The sequence below is a fragment of the Athalia rosae genome, chromosome 6 (assembly GCF_917208135.1).
Source record: "Athalia rosae chromosome 6, iyAthRosa1.1, whole genome shotgun sequence".
Classification (NCBI taxonomy): Eukaryota; Metazoa; Arthropoda; class Insecta; order Hymenoptera; family Athaliidae; genus Athalia; species Athalia rosae.
In genome coordinates this window covers 11,218,707-11,236,982 of record NC_064031.1, presented here as the reverse complement: position 1 = coordinate 11,236,982, position 18,276 = coordinate 11,218,707, and the positions used below count along the sequence as shown (strand labels likewise).

Genomic DNA, 18,276 nt, shown 5'->3' with positions numbered 1-18,276 from the left:
ACGACCGTCCTGTGTTTTTAGGTAATGTGAATGTTCGCGCGATTTCCCTCGTGGGTTTCCTATTTCGTCATTGCGGCTCGCTGTAGGGCGCGTTGTCATTGACGTTTATATCCCGGCAGACGGGCGTTGAAGTTGGTTACCAAAGAACACGAACGATCAACTCCCCCGCCGGAGTCAGGGGCAAAAAGCTGAACAACTGAATGGCCAACCTTAATTTAGTTGAACGTTAGTCGGGGAGCGACATTGAGGAGAGGAGAGAAAAAAAAAAAGTAAAAATACTAAAAGGAGAGAGAAATGTGGACCGTTCAGATCGACGGATTAAGTCCTATCCACGGAACCAGCTACCCTACTAAACCTTATTATCGTGACCCCCGGACACGTTGACAATTTATACTCCGAAATTGAAATGTAGGGAACAGGAAAAAAAAAACATGATCATTCCTCGGAATCTACATTTTTTTTACAAAGCTCAGAACGAATAATAACATATATATACACAGGAGTGATATTTTCAAATTTTATTTCTCGCAAAGAATGAAAAGACAATTTTCATCGTTTTTTTTCTTCCACATCACGCGCGAATCTCGAATGAGATGATAAAAATTGTCACTGGTGAAAAAATAAAATAATAATAAGACGCCAAACTTGAACGAGAAAGAGAAAGAAAAACTGAAGAAAATAAAAACGCTATCGTCAAGGGTTTGAAAAATAGAAGTTTTCTCACTTTCTCTTTCACTCCGAATCTTTATCTTCTTTTTTTCCGTCTTTTTGTTTTTTTTATCTTTTACCGACAGTTTTTTCTTCAAAGCAAATGAAATTTGATGGCAATGTGCCGCCTCGCGACTATTCCAACGGGGGTCGGGGGCGGTGGGTGTGGTAGAGCGGAGAAGAACGGTCTTTTTAGCGCGAGTGGGTATGGGTTTGTTCGCCCCCCGACCGTCACTATCATCTGCACATTCATTTGAAATTCGTCGTGCACATTTCGCAGTATAACTTCTCGCAGCGTAAGCTGGTATTATGTAAAACAAATTGGTACTCGCGTATGATAATATCAACTGAGGTCCTTTTCACTGTTTGCGCTCTTTCTAGTACCCCTGGAATTGTCTCTAACGCCATTATTGTGTGTGCACACCCGTAGCTCGCGGTGGCTCCTCGTCAAAACGGGGTGAAATTCACGCACATCCATACATATACGCCGTTCGGCTACAAAACTGAAGCGATTCCGCGCCTGCGTAAATTTCGCGATCCTTCCGTCCGCGTACGTATGTATTATAAATATAAGACGAGGGATACCGTACGCACGTACGCGAACGTTCGGTGTGTGTGGAGAAGGGCTAAAAAAAAAAATTTAAGATATTTTACCTATAGAGAAGGGAGGCCTGCGGAAAGATAAGCTCAACGACGCCGCGCTATGGGTGATCAGTTATTTTTTTTACAACCCCTCACTTTTCTTTAGAACCAAAAATTCGCCTTTATCGATTTGATTTATAGATTCGTGTAGCTGAGATATTGCTCCTCGTATATATATATACCCATGGTAAGAATATATATTGCGAAAACGCAAGTAATTTTATATGTACCCATATCATAAATTTTCTCTGTATGTATATATACTATACATTTTATGTGGGCTACCCCGATAAACAAAAAAATTTAATAAACCGTTGTGTTTCAAATTTTTATCGTCTGTTTTTTCCTCGACCACATGTATACGCACCGATATGGCTCCCTCATATTTTTCTATCCTCCACGAGGTGTCCTAGCGAATGCCGTAGATCGAAAACGAAGGAACAAAAAAAATCACTGGATAACGAGCCGTTAATTTAAAGATCGTCGAACGCGGGGATTTTCCTCTCGCCGTATTCGAATTTTTGCCTCTGGATGCGCGATGGAGAATTTCTGGGCTTCGAAAAATCCGGTTGCGTTTGTCCGGATGAATTTCAGGCCTTGATGTGCACGTATGCCTAGTTAGCGACATCTGAGGTGGCGAAACTGAGCATATAATTTTAATAATCTGACCCGGAGGATGGAGATGAAATTCATTTCGACGGAATAATGCTGCGTCGAGAGAGCTTTCGGGATCCTCCACCCTTTGTGCCTAGAGAGACCCTCTCTCGGTGTACGAATGGGAACAATTGTTTCGCAAATTAAACACGAATGGTTGGTTGCGGTCGTCGATTTTGTCCCTCACCACTTCAACCGGCGTATCAAGATGGCTGGGAGGGGTGACGCGGTTGTCGGACATGTTTTTATTTTTATCTTTTTAATACATTCCACCCCCAGAGGTTACACTCCCGACGGGGTCGAGGGTCAGGTTGTTTGTTTGAAAGTGTCGATTTTCGAGGGGCGACGTGGGACAGAAGACACGTCTGCTTCTAGTTCAAGTTTCCCGGTAATAAACTGTCGAATATTCGAGCGCGTGTTGCTCGCCCTTATATTGCGTAGCTTTATTGGCGAAGTTTCGTCGTTTGCCGAAACAGGCGGGTCGTCGCTGTCGTATACAGAAAATAACCTTACCCTCGTCTACCCCGCTACTTGCATTCCACCGACTCAATCAATTTTTAAACTTTTACGAATGAGGCTACGCGACCGATCAATTTTTATCAGATCCAACCGAAGTTACGTCCAATTAGATAAAGCAAATACGGTGCGTATAAGTATTGATACAAATCGGTTACGACGGAATTTCTGATCTCGCAAAAATTAGCGCGATCACCATAAATATTTTCTTCGTTTTTTCCGTCGCGTCGTTGAACTTTATTTCAGCCCTCGACCGTCGCAAAAATACATTTTCATTTAAACGTGTAAGAGTGTAATGGCAGGTATATATATGTATATATGCATGCAGACCTAGGCTGATATCATTCGCGCATACTACATCCAAGCTCAGCGGGGATTTGCTGTTGGTTACTTCGAGCTTGCGGGTACTGCATGTGCTTGCATTATTAAGCTACCCTATTCGAATGCCGCCTGACCCGCGAGCTTTACACCTGTAATACGTGATGTACCTGCCATCATTTTACAACACCCTCCACATATCAACGCGCTCGAGTTTTGTGAAAGAACATCTTGCCCCGAATCGTTGGCGTTAAACCCCGACTCGATATCCGCCGCGCTGGCTACTCTCTACTCGGAGTATCGCCTCGCTTCCCATTTCTCACCGATTTCCCCGTTTTTGATCCATTTCATTCGAACACATTCTCCTCCTCCTTCATTTTCTCAAACCGCAAACAGTTTGCTATTAACTTCACTGGCCTACGTACCTCTGCGTAATTTATGGCACCAGCATTTTGTGCACAGCGTATGGTTGCATTCGTTGTTCAAATTTTTGTCCTATTTTTTTTTCTCAATTTCACATCATTACATCTCACACCCATGTCTTATCAAGATATCTCAATCTTTCTGCCCCAAAAAGCGAAAAATTAGTAATAACTCAATCAATTTCATAGATAGATGAATTTTACTGGTGAACTTGGATTCCTGAGCTCAAAATACATAAGAATAGCATATAAAACCCAATTTGACAAAATATTGATTTTTGACCCCAAAATCGAAAAAACTCCAAGGGGTACCCCTTTGGATTTTTTCGATTTTTGGGCCAAAAGTGAAGTATTTTTCAAATCGATCGTATGGCACTTTTCTAACGTATTTTGACCCCAAGAACACGAATCCGTCGGTCAAATAGAGTTACGAATTTTTCCCATCGAGATATCCTCCATTTTTCACTTTTTGGGTCAATATAAATTGGCGATAACTGGATCAATGCTGTTTTAAGTATAAGTGGGCTTCGCATATTTTGTATCTTTTATCGCAACTATTCTCTTGTTACACTAAAATAATTTTTTTGCTTGTGTTTTTGCGCTTCTCCTCACTTTTTTCCATCACCATGGCCTCAGACCCACGATTCTCTCTAGCTGACGTTCTTTTCTCTGGCAATATTTCGAGTATGTCGTGTAAACTTTTCGTGGTGCACAGGAGATGGTATAGCCATACCTATACCGCGTATCGGATCCAAAGTTTGAAGAAAAAAATGAACAAAAAAAGTTATCTTTTCGGTAAGATTCTGTTTTTTGAAATGATCATTTTAATGACATGATGAAAACGTATGTGTACGTAAGCACACGTGCAGAATAGTCTCGTACGAAATGTGGCGCGGTAAAAGCAGTGCTCCGTAGGGTCGACCAAAATTTTATTTTCCTTTGTCGTCGGTAGTGGACTTTTCGAGTGAGAGGGTAAAATGTGAAAAGCGGTACGACGTACGTACCGTACGGAGCTTTTTGAAGCGCACGGAATTAAACATATACGACTATCTCCTCCCCGCATCTACCCCACCTACGTACTTACTCGTCTACTTACCTACTACTATCCTCCGCAACAGGCGACCGCTACAGATATACAAAGAGCGAGCCGCGCAACCCGGGAAACGAAAAGTCCCGGTGCTTCGCCAAGGAGAAGACAGTCGAGCACCCTCGTACTCCGAGGGTACAGAATCTACCGACGGAACAAACACGCGGCGTACCGACCTTACATTTTTTGAATTCCCATCGAATTCCCACGAATATCCAATGATCGAAGAAAAACACGACGAAGCTCGGCTGAAATTTTCGCTTTCGTGTTTACAGTTATCCACGTGGTATCTGAGAGGGTGTGATTCGCGAGCGCGGTCTGTTTCAGGTGGTCGAAAAAGAAAGAGGTCGGCATATCGTATGCGGTTGGTTACGTCTGACGATGAAACACAATGCCTGCGGAGCTTCTCGGGGTTCATCAGCTAATGGTCATTAGCGGAGCCATTCGAGATATACCGAGCCACTTTTGTTTCATCCCATGATTTCGTATCACGGAGTAACTGCAGCTCCCTTCTCCTCCGACGCCGCTTTCTACTTACTCCGCTCTCTCCGTCCGACCAGGTTACGCCGCTACACCGAGAAAATCTGCAGAAGCTCACGGTCGCGAGTCGGTCAGTTGCGATAATTTCTCGCTCGAACGCCTGTTCAGACTCAGAATCGGTGCGATGATTACGTGCGCAGGTGAAGGGAACTCCGACGATTATTTTGACGTTTGGATCGATATTGAAAAGCTCCGGTGAAGCGGAAGTGAGCTGCCTTTTGCCGTGACGTTGCCAGACTCTCGCACAGTCGTAAATATTTAAATCTTATTACGCGAAGTTGAAGAAAATAATTCTAGGTTGAACGAGCGCCACTCGAGATACACTCCTTCGTAATTCTCATTATGCCTGCGATGATTTTATTTCTTTTCGAGTCGGCGAAAAGAAGCGGGGGTGAACCCCGGAAGGTCCCGCCCGTACAGAACAGAGGAAGGGGCTCTCGACGAAGACCAGCTTTGGCATAAAGAGTTTGTAATAGTTGAGAATTCGAAAGTAACGAAACGTACCCCGACTCACTTTGCTGGTTGACTAAGCTTACGTGGAGCTCAAAAGGCGAAGGAGATGCCCTGGACTCTTGACCCGCGGCACCCAACGCCGCTTTCCGCATTTTCTCTCTCTCTCTTTCCGTTTCCGTAACGTTTTTTTCATTTAATTTTTTAGTTTCGCTCTTATACAGAGACCGGTGTACGAGGAAATGCAAAAGCGCCGCCTACGCTCCTATCTTCTCCGGCTGTACGACTGTTGCTGTTTCACCTTTTGCCAACTTTTACCCACCTCAGCTTATATGTAAAGCGCGCAAACTCGGTTTAAGGTTACTTTCTAAAGGCATTTTCAAATTTCTACGCGCAAAGCACAACGGTTTTTTCAAAGCTTTATGAACAGCAATCTACCAACCTCTTTGACTCCGCCTTATCAAACGAAACTCATGAAAAACTTCAACTGTTCAAAGAGAAAATTAGATTAAATAGTTCATCCTATTCAATTTACTGGCGCCCTTCTTTTTGCCGATTTTCATTTAAATACAGTGCTCGGAAAAAAAACTTCTCGATCCTTTTGGAATATCATCGAAAATAGAAAAGAAAACCAACGGAGATTCGTATCGAGTTTATTTTCGAAACCATAATGATAATAACAATAATCGCATACAAATTTCGATACTTTCACGATGTAGTTTCACTTGCGGTGTGCTTGCACTGTGTGAAAAAGTTATGCCGGCAAAATGCTTTCGGTGATTGAGGGGCCTCCGGAATGGGGTGAAACAAGTGCTTTTGAATCTGCCTGCACGAGGTAGAAAAACATGTGCAACGAGTTGGCACGTACATGTAACGCACACACACACACGCGCACATTCGCACGCGCGACTTCAATCTCCACGTATACACGCATACAAGTTTATCCCGAAGCGCTGCGATGCCTTTGAGCTCGGTCATGGGAGTTTACGGGGTATGTTTTTCCATTTGGAATTCGTTCGCGTGAGAATCCGTTAAAGGCGATCGTAGAGTTTGCGTCGAGATCAAGTCTTTCTTTTTTTTTTCTTTTTTTTTTTTGGTATTTTTTAATAACATTTCACTCAAATTATTTTTTACAATTATTTCTTCCCTCTCTTTTTTTTTTTTGATGCGCGATTTTTTTCTCCCTTCAATTTCTCGTATTTCACGAGCACATGACGTTACGCAACGGTGTATAACGTCAGGTGCGTATCACTCGCGGGTGCGATGCCGAAGGCTTTTATTTTTTGGTCGGTCGTTTTTTTTTCTCTCTTGTTTTTTTTTTTTGGTTTTCCTTTTTGTTGAACACTCGAAAGTAATTGTCGGCATGTACCGTTAGTCGAGGATATAATTAGGTGTATTTCTTGTCTCGAAACCACGAGGTAGGTTGTTGGTTTCTGGTTGTAGATCGTAGGTACAACGTACGTACGTATAAACCTACCTACCTACCGTCAGCCACTGCCGTTGGCATTACTCGGGCACATTTTAAATTGGTTCGTTATATTTTTTTAATTAGGTCGCTCCAAGGGCCGCTCACGGTTCAAAAAATTTACCTCTCTTCCTCCTCTTCCAATCCTTCTCTACTTCTCTCTGTCTCTCTCTCTCGCGCCCTCCAATCCTCCTCTTTCTCTACCCCTCCCGTCCGGCTATTATTCTATCTATGGGGATTCTTTGGCGCTCCTTTCTTCCTTTTTTTTTATTCCGCACTTATATTTTACTCTATTTGGTTACTCTTCAACTGTATTTTTATCCTTTCAAAAGTTTGCGTATCTCCCTTTCGCTTTGCGGCGTTCAGCGAAGTTTATCGTTTTCCGTATTCTTCAAAGTTCACACGTTTGCCAGAATTCCAGAGTACGTAGATTGAAATAAAAGAAAAGATCTTCCGCGTTCCGAGATGATATGTGAAGAGATCTGTAAACTCAGGTTTTCGTATCAAGAAAATGGAGGAAACGTGTGCCGCAGTCGGGGGGTCCCGGTTGGCAAGAGTATTGAACAAAAGTGATGGGTAAAAACTGACGGAGTTGAAATACACAACGGCGTGAAATGACGTAATAAAATGGGTAAAATTTTTTATTCGAAATAAACATCAACCTACGAGGTCAGCGAGGTGTACGTGTTACGTGAAATGGCGACGAGGGAATGCGGGGGCATCGCGAACGTGGGGAGAAAAATATTCGTTTCATTCGAAAAAGAGTCGAAAAGGTCGTTAAGCGAGTAGCCCAGGTACAACCGGCTAATTAAATTAAAGTTAACAAAGTTTGCCGATCGCGTGTTTCTCCACCTTTCTTTTTACCTCCTCCACCCTTCTCCTCCTCCTCCTCTCATCCTCCGGAGCATCAGACGCTACTTTTTCAGAGACGGAAGTTCCGACTGCGTGAAAAAAAAGGGCAAGGACGTGAGCAAAGAGAACGACTGTTCGCGATCACCTTCCCTCTCCTTCTTTTTTCTTCTCCTTCTCCCATCGATCACCATTTATCCAAGTTACCAGATAATTTTCAAAAAAATGAACAACTTTTTCAAAATCGAGACACAATTTAGGGTTTTGATTATTTTTTTTTTCTTTAGCCTCCTCATCTTTTCATTTGGAAATTGAGATAAAAATTCGTCATGGGAATGAAAAAAAAAAGACAGAATTAATTCGACGACATCGAGGGGTATTATAGGTGGCCGAAGCGATCGATGTATATGAAAATTGTGTGCCGGAAAGCCACTGAAAAGTTTGTTACGCCATAATAGTCAAGGTGTTTTGTTAGACTTATAGAGCGTCTATTAAGGTGAAAAGCGGCGAGGGACGTCTCTGGCACTTGGAATTATCATCCGCTAATAGGTCTCAGCGGTTCGCAACTTCTATTCGCCTCTTCAGCCAACACATAAAAGGCAAAAGCACACAAGGGAAAAGAAGCAGAGAAGAAGCCTCCTCGCTTCCACGCCGAGCATAAGCGCAAGGGAGGAGTTCGTAATTTCGAATACCTGAATATTTGCTAAACTTAATGAAGGGCACGAAGGGAAAAGAAAACTGAAGGAAACTCTCCCGTGATTCCTCAAAATTTTACCATCACCCGGATCCGCATTCCCCGACTGAAACTCGTAGAATATCTATTTCCCCGCGCACAAACTCAACGACAAAAAAAAAAGAAACACCAATCACCGTAACGATCTATTTTCATCAATGGTAAAATTAGGTTCGCGCTGCGCGTCTCTGAAGGTTCGTCGCTAATCCGCGTGCGGTAGGTGAAAATTCGAAAAATTACGAGACGAGAAAATCCCGTGAAATAGTTCATGGAACGGTAAATTTTGACCGGAACATAAGCCCGCGGAAAAAATGCTCGGGTACTTAACTTTTATAAAGCGGTTTATTTAGCGAGTCCGTTACATGTATAGCGGGTGTTTAAATTATGTACGCGATAACGTCGCGTCCATTGAAACAGTGCAGAATTATTATTATTATTATTTTTTCTTTGGTCAGGGTCACTCTTTTCGCTCGTATGATTATCGTAGTCTTCACGAGCCCCGGGGGGGGTGCGATCGATATCCGGACGTATACGAGCCTAAAGGGCGATCGCGGATCCGTGGCGAATCTTGGATTGGAAATGGACGTGCCACTTAGGTTTACAAAGCTGTCATTTTTCTCCTTCTTGATCTGGGTGCCGAGCCCATTTCGCGGATAAATAGCAACAATCCTCTCCCTCTCAGAAGGTCCCGGGTTTTCACCCCAAGACGAAGTGGTTATACGTGAGTTAAATTTTACGCCAGACTGTCGTCGACACTCGATATAACCGCGAGGATAGGGAGCCACGCCGGTCGCCCACCGTACGGGACACGGGGTATAACTACGTGGTATTTTTACGGAGCTACATACCTCATCGTCGCTAAAGGATCGCAAACTTCGCTCGATCGTTCCAAAGAGGGACGAAGGTAGCGAGTTTTAAAAAGGGAGGGCCATGGAATGAAAGAGACGCCGGTTCCGTTGCCAATTCTGAGTGCTAGCCGTCCCGATGGAAGCGGCGGCAGGGGTGGACTCGAGCCGAGTTGCGTCGAGTCGAGTTGCGTCAAACGAAAAGTGTCTGTCACTCCCGAAACTTAATGGAGCGTAAGAGAAAATAGCGGATGGAACGAAGTGGCGGAAAGCCGGTCGCGCGACGATTCTCACTGTACGTCGGTGGATCGAGGGGTAAGTCGGAAAGGGTGGAAGGGCGAAAGGGCGAAAGTCGGGCAAATGACGGAATTGTGTAAAATCAAGCATAGGTGTGTGTACACCTATCATGAGTGGCGCCTACGTGAAATCCGATTGCGGGAAAAACGGAAGAAAAAAAGTAAAAATGCGCAGAGTCGAGAGGAGGGAAGTCGAGTAAAATTCGGAAGTACGCACTGAGAACAAAAGTTGAGATAGTGGCAGCGTTGTTTCACCAGAAACCCTAAAATAATATCAGCCCTTCTTACGAGAGGTAAAAACCTCTTAAATTCTTTTTCAACTGCTTCCTCCGCAAGATTTTTGAGGAAATAATCTTGACGGGTTGTCAAACGTTGGTTGAAGAATCGAAGTTATTTAATTGTCTTTTCCTTTTACTCAAATTTAGCATTACTCTGTGGGCACCCATGTGGTCACCCGCAGGTATATTATGTACAAGTTTGTCGCACGAGTACAATGGAGGGGCGATGATCGCCAAATTGTCGATTTAGGCCGAAAGAGTACGACGGAATTCAGTCCACTCTAGGAAGCGGATCATCCGGTCGTTCTCTCCTCCTTGGGCTGTCGTGGCGATCGTACGAGGTAAACGTGAGTTGTAAGTAATTATATATTTTGCATATTGCCTCTTTTATCCAATTTCATCGATTTTACATTCTCTGTGTCTGGTTTGTATTTGCCATCTGTTATTTATATATATATCTGTCCGATTTTAACATTATATTCGACAAGTTCTCGTCGCTCATTGTCCGAATCCGCATTGCTCGCCATTATATGTATATGTATGCATAATTGTTCTATTCATAATATTCATATGTATGTACATTATTTGCGATGTTGAGCAAGAGGACTGAAGAAAACTACAATCCTTTTATATTATATTATCGATGATGCCCACCGGCATCTAACGAAACAAGTTCTTGACACAATTAACGTGACGAAATTTATCTGCCAAAGAATAAAATCGTCACAACTCGTACGCGGTGTTCTCTCGTGCGAACGTGCGATTCGGCTGCAGTCGAGAGCTGTGTGGTTTCTTCGAATCAATTAGTTTCCCGGTGCATAAAACGAAAATTGCAGTTCGAACACCCTTTACATTCGTTTCCTACAAGGTGTTGATTGTGCGGTTTGACAATAGTTCGTCGGAACAACTCGCGTTGCTTCCGGGAAATTTTCTGTTTACGTGTACAAACCTTCAGCGTCCGTTCGTTCGTTTGACCGGAACAATTGACCTGCGCGCGATCAAAACATGCGGCGTAACAACAAACAACCCCGTTGATTACGCTGAATCCGCGAACTCCGAACGCAAAAATCATGGGAACGACAGAGAGACTGATTCGTCGGAATTAGTTTCGGATCGTCGATCGTCTGGTTACAAAATACGTAAAACGGACTCACCGCTGTAGACGTACTCTCGTATCGCTGTGTAGTTGGCCTCTTGTATGTACAGTTCGCACTTCAAGGTTATCGGAAGTTGCAAAGTTTCGGTATCCAATACGGCGACCGCTTTCACGTCGAATCGTCCGTCGGCGCGTTCCAAGTAGAGGTGCTCTTGATCACGGATAACTTCCCTGAAACGGATTAAACGGCAAATTTCAACCCCGTAATATTGGCAATTATTTCTCGATAAACATATCCCAGGGAATCGAACGAAGGTATAGGATATTCGAAACGCGAGAGATTATTGGGAGATTGAATTTCGACGCGGTATCGATGACAACCCCGTAATTTTAATCTTCGAGGGGAATCCGTCGCCCCGCGGATCTCCGAAACCTTGAAAAGGTCCTTAGAAATGAGCACGAGGGGCGGGGATGTAGTGCGTAATGTAGATAATTGAGGTGCGAATTGATACGAAATGACGGAATCCCGTAATCGGGGCTTTGTTTTTTTTTTTTTTTTTTTTAGAATCGCATTTGTTGTTTCCCCTACGTCGATTCGTTCGATTTTCCGTCACTCCGTCGTTCGTCGAGTCCCGCGGATATTCGTAATGAAAATGTAAAATAATTCCGATGCGCGTTCACCACGAAGAAGCCATACCCCGTTATACCTTTGTCCTAAACCGTGATTCATCCGACGAGAATTACCAAACCAATTACCCTAGGGTTTAATCGTGATTTGATTATCGTTCATCGTCGTCCACCTTCCATTATCTCGAAAACTAATTAAACGATACCAACAATTATTATCGGCCCTGATGTTATCGCTTACCACCCACCCACTTTCATCCCCAACGTTCCGTACAGAGTTCATCCTGGTAATTGAAACTTTACTCACACAAACTCCGAATTGCTATATATTTAATATCTTAATCCCGTCTGATTATCGCCGTCATTTTCTTCGCCAAGATTTATTACCGAAGTGAGAAATTGTGGAAAACTTTTGCCCCCCCGTCTTTTCTGTTTTTTTTTTTTTTTTTTCTTCCAATATACTCACGCGTCCGTAAGCAGGGTTATCTTCGGCTGCGGAAAAACCCCCTCCGCTATACATTCGACGATCAACTGTCGATTGGCGTCGTCGTTTCGTCTGTGAAGATGTAATAACCGGAAGCGATGCTCCGGCGCTGAAAAAAAGCGAAAACAAAAATCGAAATTAAACCGTTTGATTCCGTATGAAATTTTCGATCAACGGATCGGAAGTCGATATAGTATATAGTATATATATATATATTTCCGAAAAAAATATTCCCAGAAGCTTCGTCATTCGATGTAGACACGGCTGACTGATTCGGTGACACACGCGACACCGTCTGCACCGACACGGTATCCATAGCGAGCCGGCAAAGTGGCGAGATTTAAATTAATCAGGCCAAATGTTACCCGGCCGACGTTCGCGTACGTCACTCCCGTGCAGCTAGATACACGCGCGTCTCTTTTGACACCTGACACCGTAGGTCGTGGATGCACGTTCTAATTATTAGATATCTCACTTGCCGCTACTATACCGCCCGCGTATCCGTAACGCGTTTCACCGACCGTCAGGGACTCGTCGGCGCGTTCGGGCATCGAAGGTTAATCGTTTCATCGTCGTATCCGATTTGAAATTTTACTCACAATATACGAGCATCCTGCCTCTGGCCTCGTCCTCGTCGTCGTGGGTGAATACGACGCATCTGTATTCGCCGGAGAGGTCGGGTCCGGGTCTGACTAGTTTAACGGCTCTGTACATCGTGTCCGGGTCGTCGCTCGCCCTGTAGGACGCGTCTACGTGGTTAAGAAATTCTTCGGAGGCCTTCGGCGGCGTTCCTTGGATCCATTGGTAGAGCAGGTCCTGCCCGATGTACCACTTTATCGTCAAGCCCGTGTTCGACGATTTTCCCATCTCGTAGTCGCAGTCCAACACGATCGGCTCCTCCGTACCGTCCCGCACGATCTTCGGGATACTCACCACGTTTATGTTTATACCACCGATATCTGCAACATACCCGCCGAACGCCAAAACTCAATATTCGTCGTTTTCTGACCGTCGGGAATCCGCTGATTTTCCGGGGGGCGGGGGGGATTTTTTTATTCACGCAAAGGACGGATATTTCGATGAATATCTGCGGACGTATTTCGAAAATTTTATTCATGGATATACGTATATGAGAAGATGCGTTCGTTTCTGATGTGAGTTCGCCTGATATCCCGGAAACTGGTAGAGGGGAGGAAATGGGGAGGGTTTAAGGTATGCGCGAAGGAGATGAGGAACCAGACAAGGTGTATTGTACGGTCGCGTAGAGAGAGCGGAGGAGCAAAGAAGAGGAAACGGATGTACGGAGAAGAGAAAGACGCGAGGAATGGAACGGGTGTACCAGGTTCCACCATCTGCAGCTCATGCAAAATGCACGTGTTTTCGTATACCTGTAAGTGTAACTGGATATTCCGTGTGACAAGTGCTTATTTTCTGTTTTATTTCAAACTCCATCGGCCATTTTCATGCGCTCCGTTATCTCTTTACCATTATTTCGCTCGTTCCGTATCTAAAAATGTGAAGCTATTAAACGGAATTCCCATGGAAAAACCATGGCTCGATTCGAGTACCGCATAATTTCAACGCCCTCGACTATTTCATATCGATGGAAAAATTTTTCATCCCTTTACGCTACCGGCTTTCGATCCGCGATTATTTTTCATCAACCTCTTAATCTAATCTGCAATCAGTCAAGAGTGGATTTCAAATGGGATTCGAAGCGGGAAGAAATTATTGGGAAAAAAAGAGCTCGGAAAACTCGCGGGATTAATCGATGCGGCGGGATGAGTCGATGGAGTGAAAGAAAAAAAAAACCGATCCCACTCGAACCTGGGAGAACTTAGATCGAACTTGTTACCTGCACATGTCGCTTCGTTCGCTGGAACCGTAGCCAGTTGCCCGACCCGAAGCTTCGTCAATCTTCGTTGTCCCGAGATCCTCACCTTATTTGATCCGATTATTAAAAAAACTCGCAGTTTTTCACCACGCGAAATTTCATTCGATTCAAATCGGATGAAAAGAAAAAAAAGAAAAAGAGACGCGCCAACGTGGATGTCGAAGTATATAATCACTCGTTGTCTCCTCCCCTTATTTTCGCTTAGAACGCCGAAGAAAATCCCATGAAGTCGGAATCAGTTACCGAATGAAACCCGAAGCCCGACGCGGATTAGATAGTCTGCGGACTCGTGCCATGCGGGCATTACTACCGGAGATTACAGACTACGTTTTATTTCTTTATTCGATCTTTTTTCTACGGTCGGTTTTTCAACGATTTTTTTTCTTTCACCTCTCCTAGCAGCAGCCGCCGCCGCCGCCGCCGTTCGGTCGTTCGGCGAAAGTTGCCGGCGTCAACCCCCGCGTATTATTGAGTCGAAATCGCACTAGGACGAGGTTTTACCGTAACGTACGTACGTTACGGTGTTAAAAGTCGTAGGTAGCGGCGCAAGACCGTGTAAATTAGTCAAATTGACTTTTGATGCTTTTTCCCCGAAGCTCTACAGTGGCTTTCAGTGGCGCGGTATACAATGTTGACTTTGTAACTTATTCCTTCATTAATTTGCTTTCTTCCCGATCCGCTCGTTTCGTCGCAGCTTTATTCATTGTCATCGGGAGGGCGAGTAAGACGATCGCGTTACGCGGCGGGTCAAAGGTGAAATTTCAGCCGGAGGAGAGGGAGATCTGGTCGGGCGGTATTTTCACTTTGAGGAAGAAAGCTTCCGCGTCTCGCTCCCTACCGCCTCGCGAGCTCCCTCGCCCACTACTCCCTTTTCGTTCGCAGCCGCAAGTTTTACCCGCTATATAGATGCTCCGCAGCTTTACCTCTGAGCCGCGCGCGGCTTAATGAAGTGAGAACAATTATACCGGAGTTTATGCTCGGTCGTTCCACGAAGACATTTCTACCACCGGCACACATACGTCCAACCCGTACTCTTAAATTGCCACGCCCTCCTAATTTTCCTCATTCTTTGGATGTGTTTCGTATCGCACGGTATAATTAGAATTCATGGCCTCCCCAACGTCGAGCCTCGTTATTGTTTTCATACACGATTGTTAATTAACGCCTCCGTTTCGACTCTCTCGTTATAACGAATTTTTGGATTTGCTATGAAAATTTTTTTGTCCATTTTTCATTTCACTTTATATCGTCCGAGTTAACGGTTGAACGAACAATTGCATAAAATATATCCTTACCGCCCGTCACAACGAACCAACGAACGAATGAACGAACGAACGAACGACACATGAATAGGTTATAAATGTATATAATAGTTATATTGTAGATTTGTCAAGTGGAAAATTCAGTTCATACCGAGACGAGGCTACCGAATACATACTACCGTCCGCAATGGAAGAGGGAGGAGGACGGCGGTCGGTTTGTTTCCAACGGAAATCCACTTTCCGCCGAAACGTGGAGTAAAAGAGCATTTCTTTTTTCGTTTTTTTCTCTTTTTTCTCTTTTTTTTTTTTTTTTGTTTTATGATCGTACACACGACTGGCGGCGTTTGTAACGCATAGCCGGAATTACGGTGACAAAGAACGTCTGGTATATTTAGCGATGAAAATTTGCGTACAACATACGCTTACATTATTATATTATGTGCCAACAATCCGCATGATGTATGCACGGGCGGTGGGGTAGGGGATATCCAATTATACGCTTTACAATATCACCCCCCCCTCCCCCCCCCCTCCCCCCCCCCCCCCTCGCCCCCCGGTAAAGAGGAAAAATTAACCGAACTTTTTGTAACACAATTACGAACGTATTTGTATGCGAATTTGTGTGTACGCTAGCTCGGGAAGACCATCGCGCGGCAAAAAGGAGTTGAAGGAAAAACGAGGAGAGCGAAGGAAAAGCGGAGGAAAAAAATAGCTTTGAGAATAAAGGGGGGCACACGTTTGCGAACGTGGGTACATGCGAGTGACGCGTCGGGCGGTGCTGCGGCACCCTCCCTCGTTTTGCACGCACTCCTCACTCGAAGCTCTATAAGTGCGCGCTTTTCTGACTTTGTACGCTAGAACGTGAAACTCCGAGGCGAGGCTACGGCTGTGATTCGGGAGCTTTTGACTTTCGGCTTTTTACTTTGGCTTTTTGCCTTCGGGCGCGTTCGTCTTAACAGCTCTGCGTACTCGTACTTACGACGCTTTAAAGTGCCGCAGGACCATTGTCACGCAAAGAATACCATTCTTCAACTTTTTTCTTTTTTTTTTTTCTTTCCCTTCTACGTGTATGCTTTTTTTACTACCGTTCGTGCACACGTGCACGTACGTGTATTATACGCACGCACGCACACGCGACGATCGTCGGTATGCGGAACTCCCACTCGCAAATTTTCACGTGGATATATTTTTTTTTGTTCACCTTACGCGAGAGTGACAGGAACGAATATCGCGAGGTTGCGAGACCCGACCGCCGGGGTGGACCACTTCGAAGGTCATCGCCCTACGCACTCACCTTTGAAGGTATGTTCAGACTTATGTTCGATTCCTTTGATGTCTCGAGTATCAACTATTTCACGGGGGGCAACCAACGCTACGCGAACGCGATGCGGGTATAGGTACGCGTGGAACACACGAGAACACCGGATCTTCGCAGAATAACGGAGAGGATCACTTTTTTTTTTCTGCAACGAACGATTCGCTGATTATTCGTGATCCTCTGGTTCGTTGTGCTCGATATTTTTCGGTCGAATCGTTGAATGTTCCCGTAAAAATTCCGACTGTGCAATCGGTTAACTGGACACTCCGCCTTGTTCCACAGTATATAAATTAGATCCGAAATTTGAGCGTTGGGAGGGCGTGAAAAATGATAATTACAGCAGAGACCCTGTAATAGAAAAATACTGGTGACTGAACTATCTCCGTCATAGTTTTCGCGGCGGGTAGTTTCAGCAGACAGTTTTCAAGATCCTCTCCGGGACCTTTTAAGTCCTCTAATTTATTTCTCCGGTTCAAGACACGGGCGAAAACTTGACGCGAAGTGAGAGACAGTCAAAGCTATAGTTACCAACAATCGTACCCACCATTGCTACCGAGACGACTACGAACGGGGAGACGCTCATGCATATTCAGTAGTCAGTTAATTATTTAGCCCTTCCCCGTAATTCTGGAATTCTCTACCGACTCACCCTTTCCTTACCAACGTCAGAGATCTCCGCTTCTTTCTCGTCTTTTCATCCACCATTTTCACCCGACGAGGATTCGTCGCTGCACATTTCGAACTCGCTCCCCGAGTCCTTCGTCGGTGTTCGCTTCTAGTTTTTAATCATTTTTAAAATTTACCTCCGAGGCCGGGAATGACCCTAAACACTATGTTCTACAAAACTTATTGCCAGAGTACCATTTCAGATAATAACTCAATTTCATATTGATTTTTAGAGTCGGGGTGTCGTGCCACCGACGCTTACTCCGCTATCTCGACATTACATCGCGGGAGTTTCAGACTTAAAAGCTATAGATGAAGTTTATCTACACGCGACTTTTACGGCGCGTAGTCTCACCGATTGGTACATAAAGTTTACTCTAATATTATAATTTATTATAACGTGTCCAGCGAGCGAGTGAAACATCCGAAGATCGATATCGCCCCCACCTCTCTCTGTGTGTGTATATCGGGAATAGATTTGTGCTCGCGAAAATTTTCCACACCGCATCGCGAAGCCACGGAGACGAGAAACTTGGAGAGCATTTGAATTGGAAAATTCTGAAAATCAGATAACCGATAGCTCGGATCTCTTGGAGGCTTAAACTTTTCACTTATTCAAAAGTTAAGTGATGCTAACAAGTGGGGATACCCGATATACATGCGTGTACATGGATACGTGTATATGTAATATATGTATGTACATGACAAAGTTTAGGAGGGATTTTTTCGTCGTTCAAGTCCGCATAACGTTGAATCAAAGGTATGCAAGCCGTTCGAAATAGATACGCATGTAAATTTTTGTGGTCGCTACTAGGGATGTGTAAAAAACGAGCAAAAAGAGTAAAACGAGAACAGCTCACGCTCGTGTATGTACATACATTATATAATCCGTGGACTTAATATATCGGTGGGTAAAACATGCTGATTATGCAATCTCGACGGGGTGTTTCACCCCCCTCCTCTTTTCTCTTTCCCCGTCGAGTATATCTGCTTTTGATTTTTATTCTGTTTTTTCTTTTCAATACTTTTTTACGACTCACAAAGCCAACGCGGTCCTTCGCAGTGCAGGACATTCAACTTGTTATGCATGCATGTCGGTATAACCTTTGCGCTATTAATCTAGAAT

At 44.4% G+C, this 18,276-nt stretch overlaps 1 protein-coding gene and 1 long non-coding RNA gene across 4 annotated transcripts in view; one reads left to right on the top strand and one right to left on the bottom strand.

The window, feature by feature from the left end:
- LOC105682972 overlaps window positions 1-18,276 on the bottom strand; it is a 34,784-nt gene that overhangs the window by 9,981 nt on the left and 6,527 nt on the right. For all 3 annotated transcript variants that reach the window (XR_002305482.2, XM_048656866.1, XM_012395237.3), the window contains exons 2-4: window positions 12,610-12,969; window positions 11,993-12,119; window positions 10,958-11,130 (exon numbers count right to left, since the gene is read on the bottom strand). Coding sequence is in view for 2 of the 3 variants with exons in the window: in XM_048656866.1 (XP_048512823.1) it covers window positions 10,958-11,130; window positions 11,993-12,119; window positions 12,610-12,969 (660 nt within the window). In the remaining variant the exon portion in view is untranslated. The remainder of the gene's footprint in view (window positions 1-10,957; window positions 11,131-11,992; window positions 12,120-12,609; window positions 12,970-18,276) is intronic.
- LOC125501368 overlaps window positions 8,369-18,276 on the top strand; it is a 35,203-nt gene continuing 25,295 nt past the window's right edge. The window contains exons 1-2 of the long non-coding RNA XR_007278916.1: window positions 8,369-9,818; window positions 9,951-10,157. This is a non-coding gene — a long non-coding RNA (uncharacterized LOC125501368). The remainder of the gene's footprint in view (window positions 9,819-9,950; window positions 10,158-18,276) is intronic.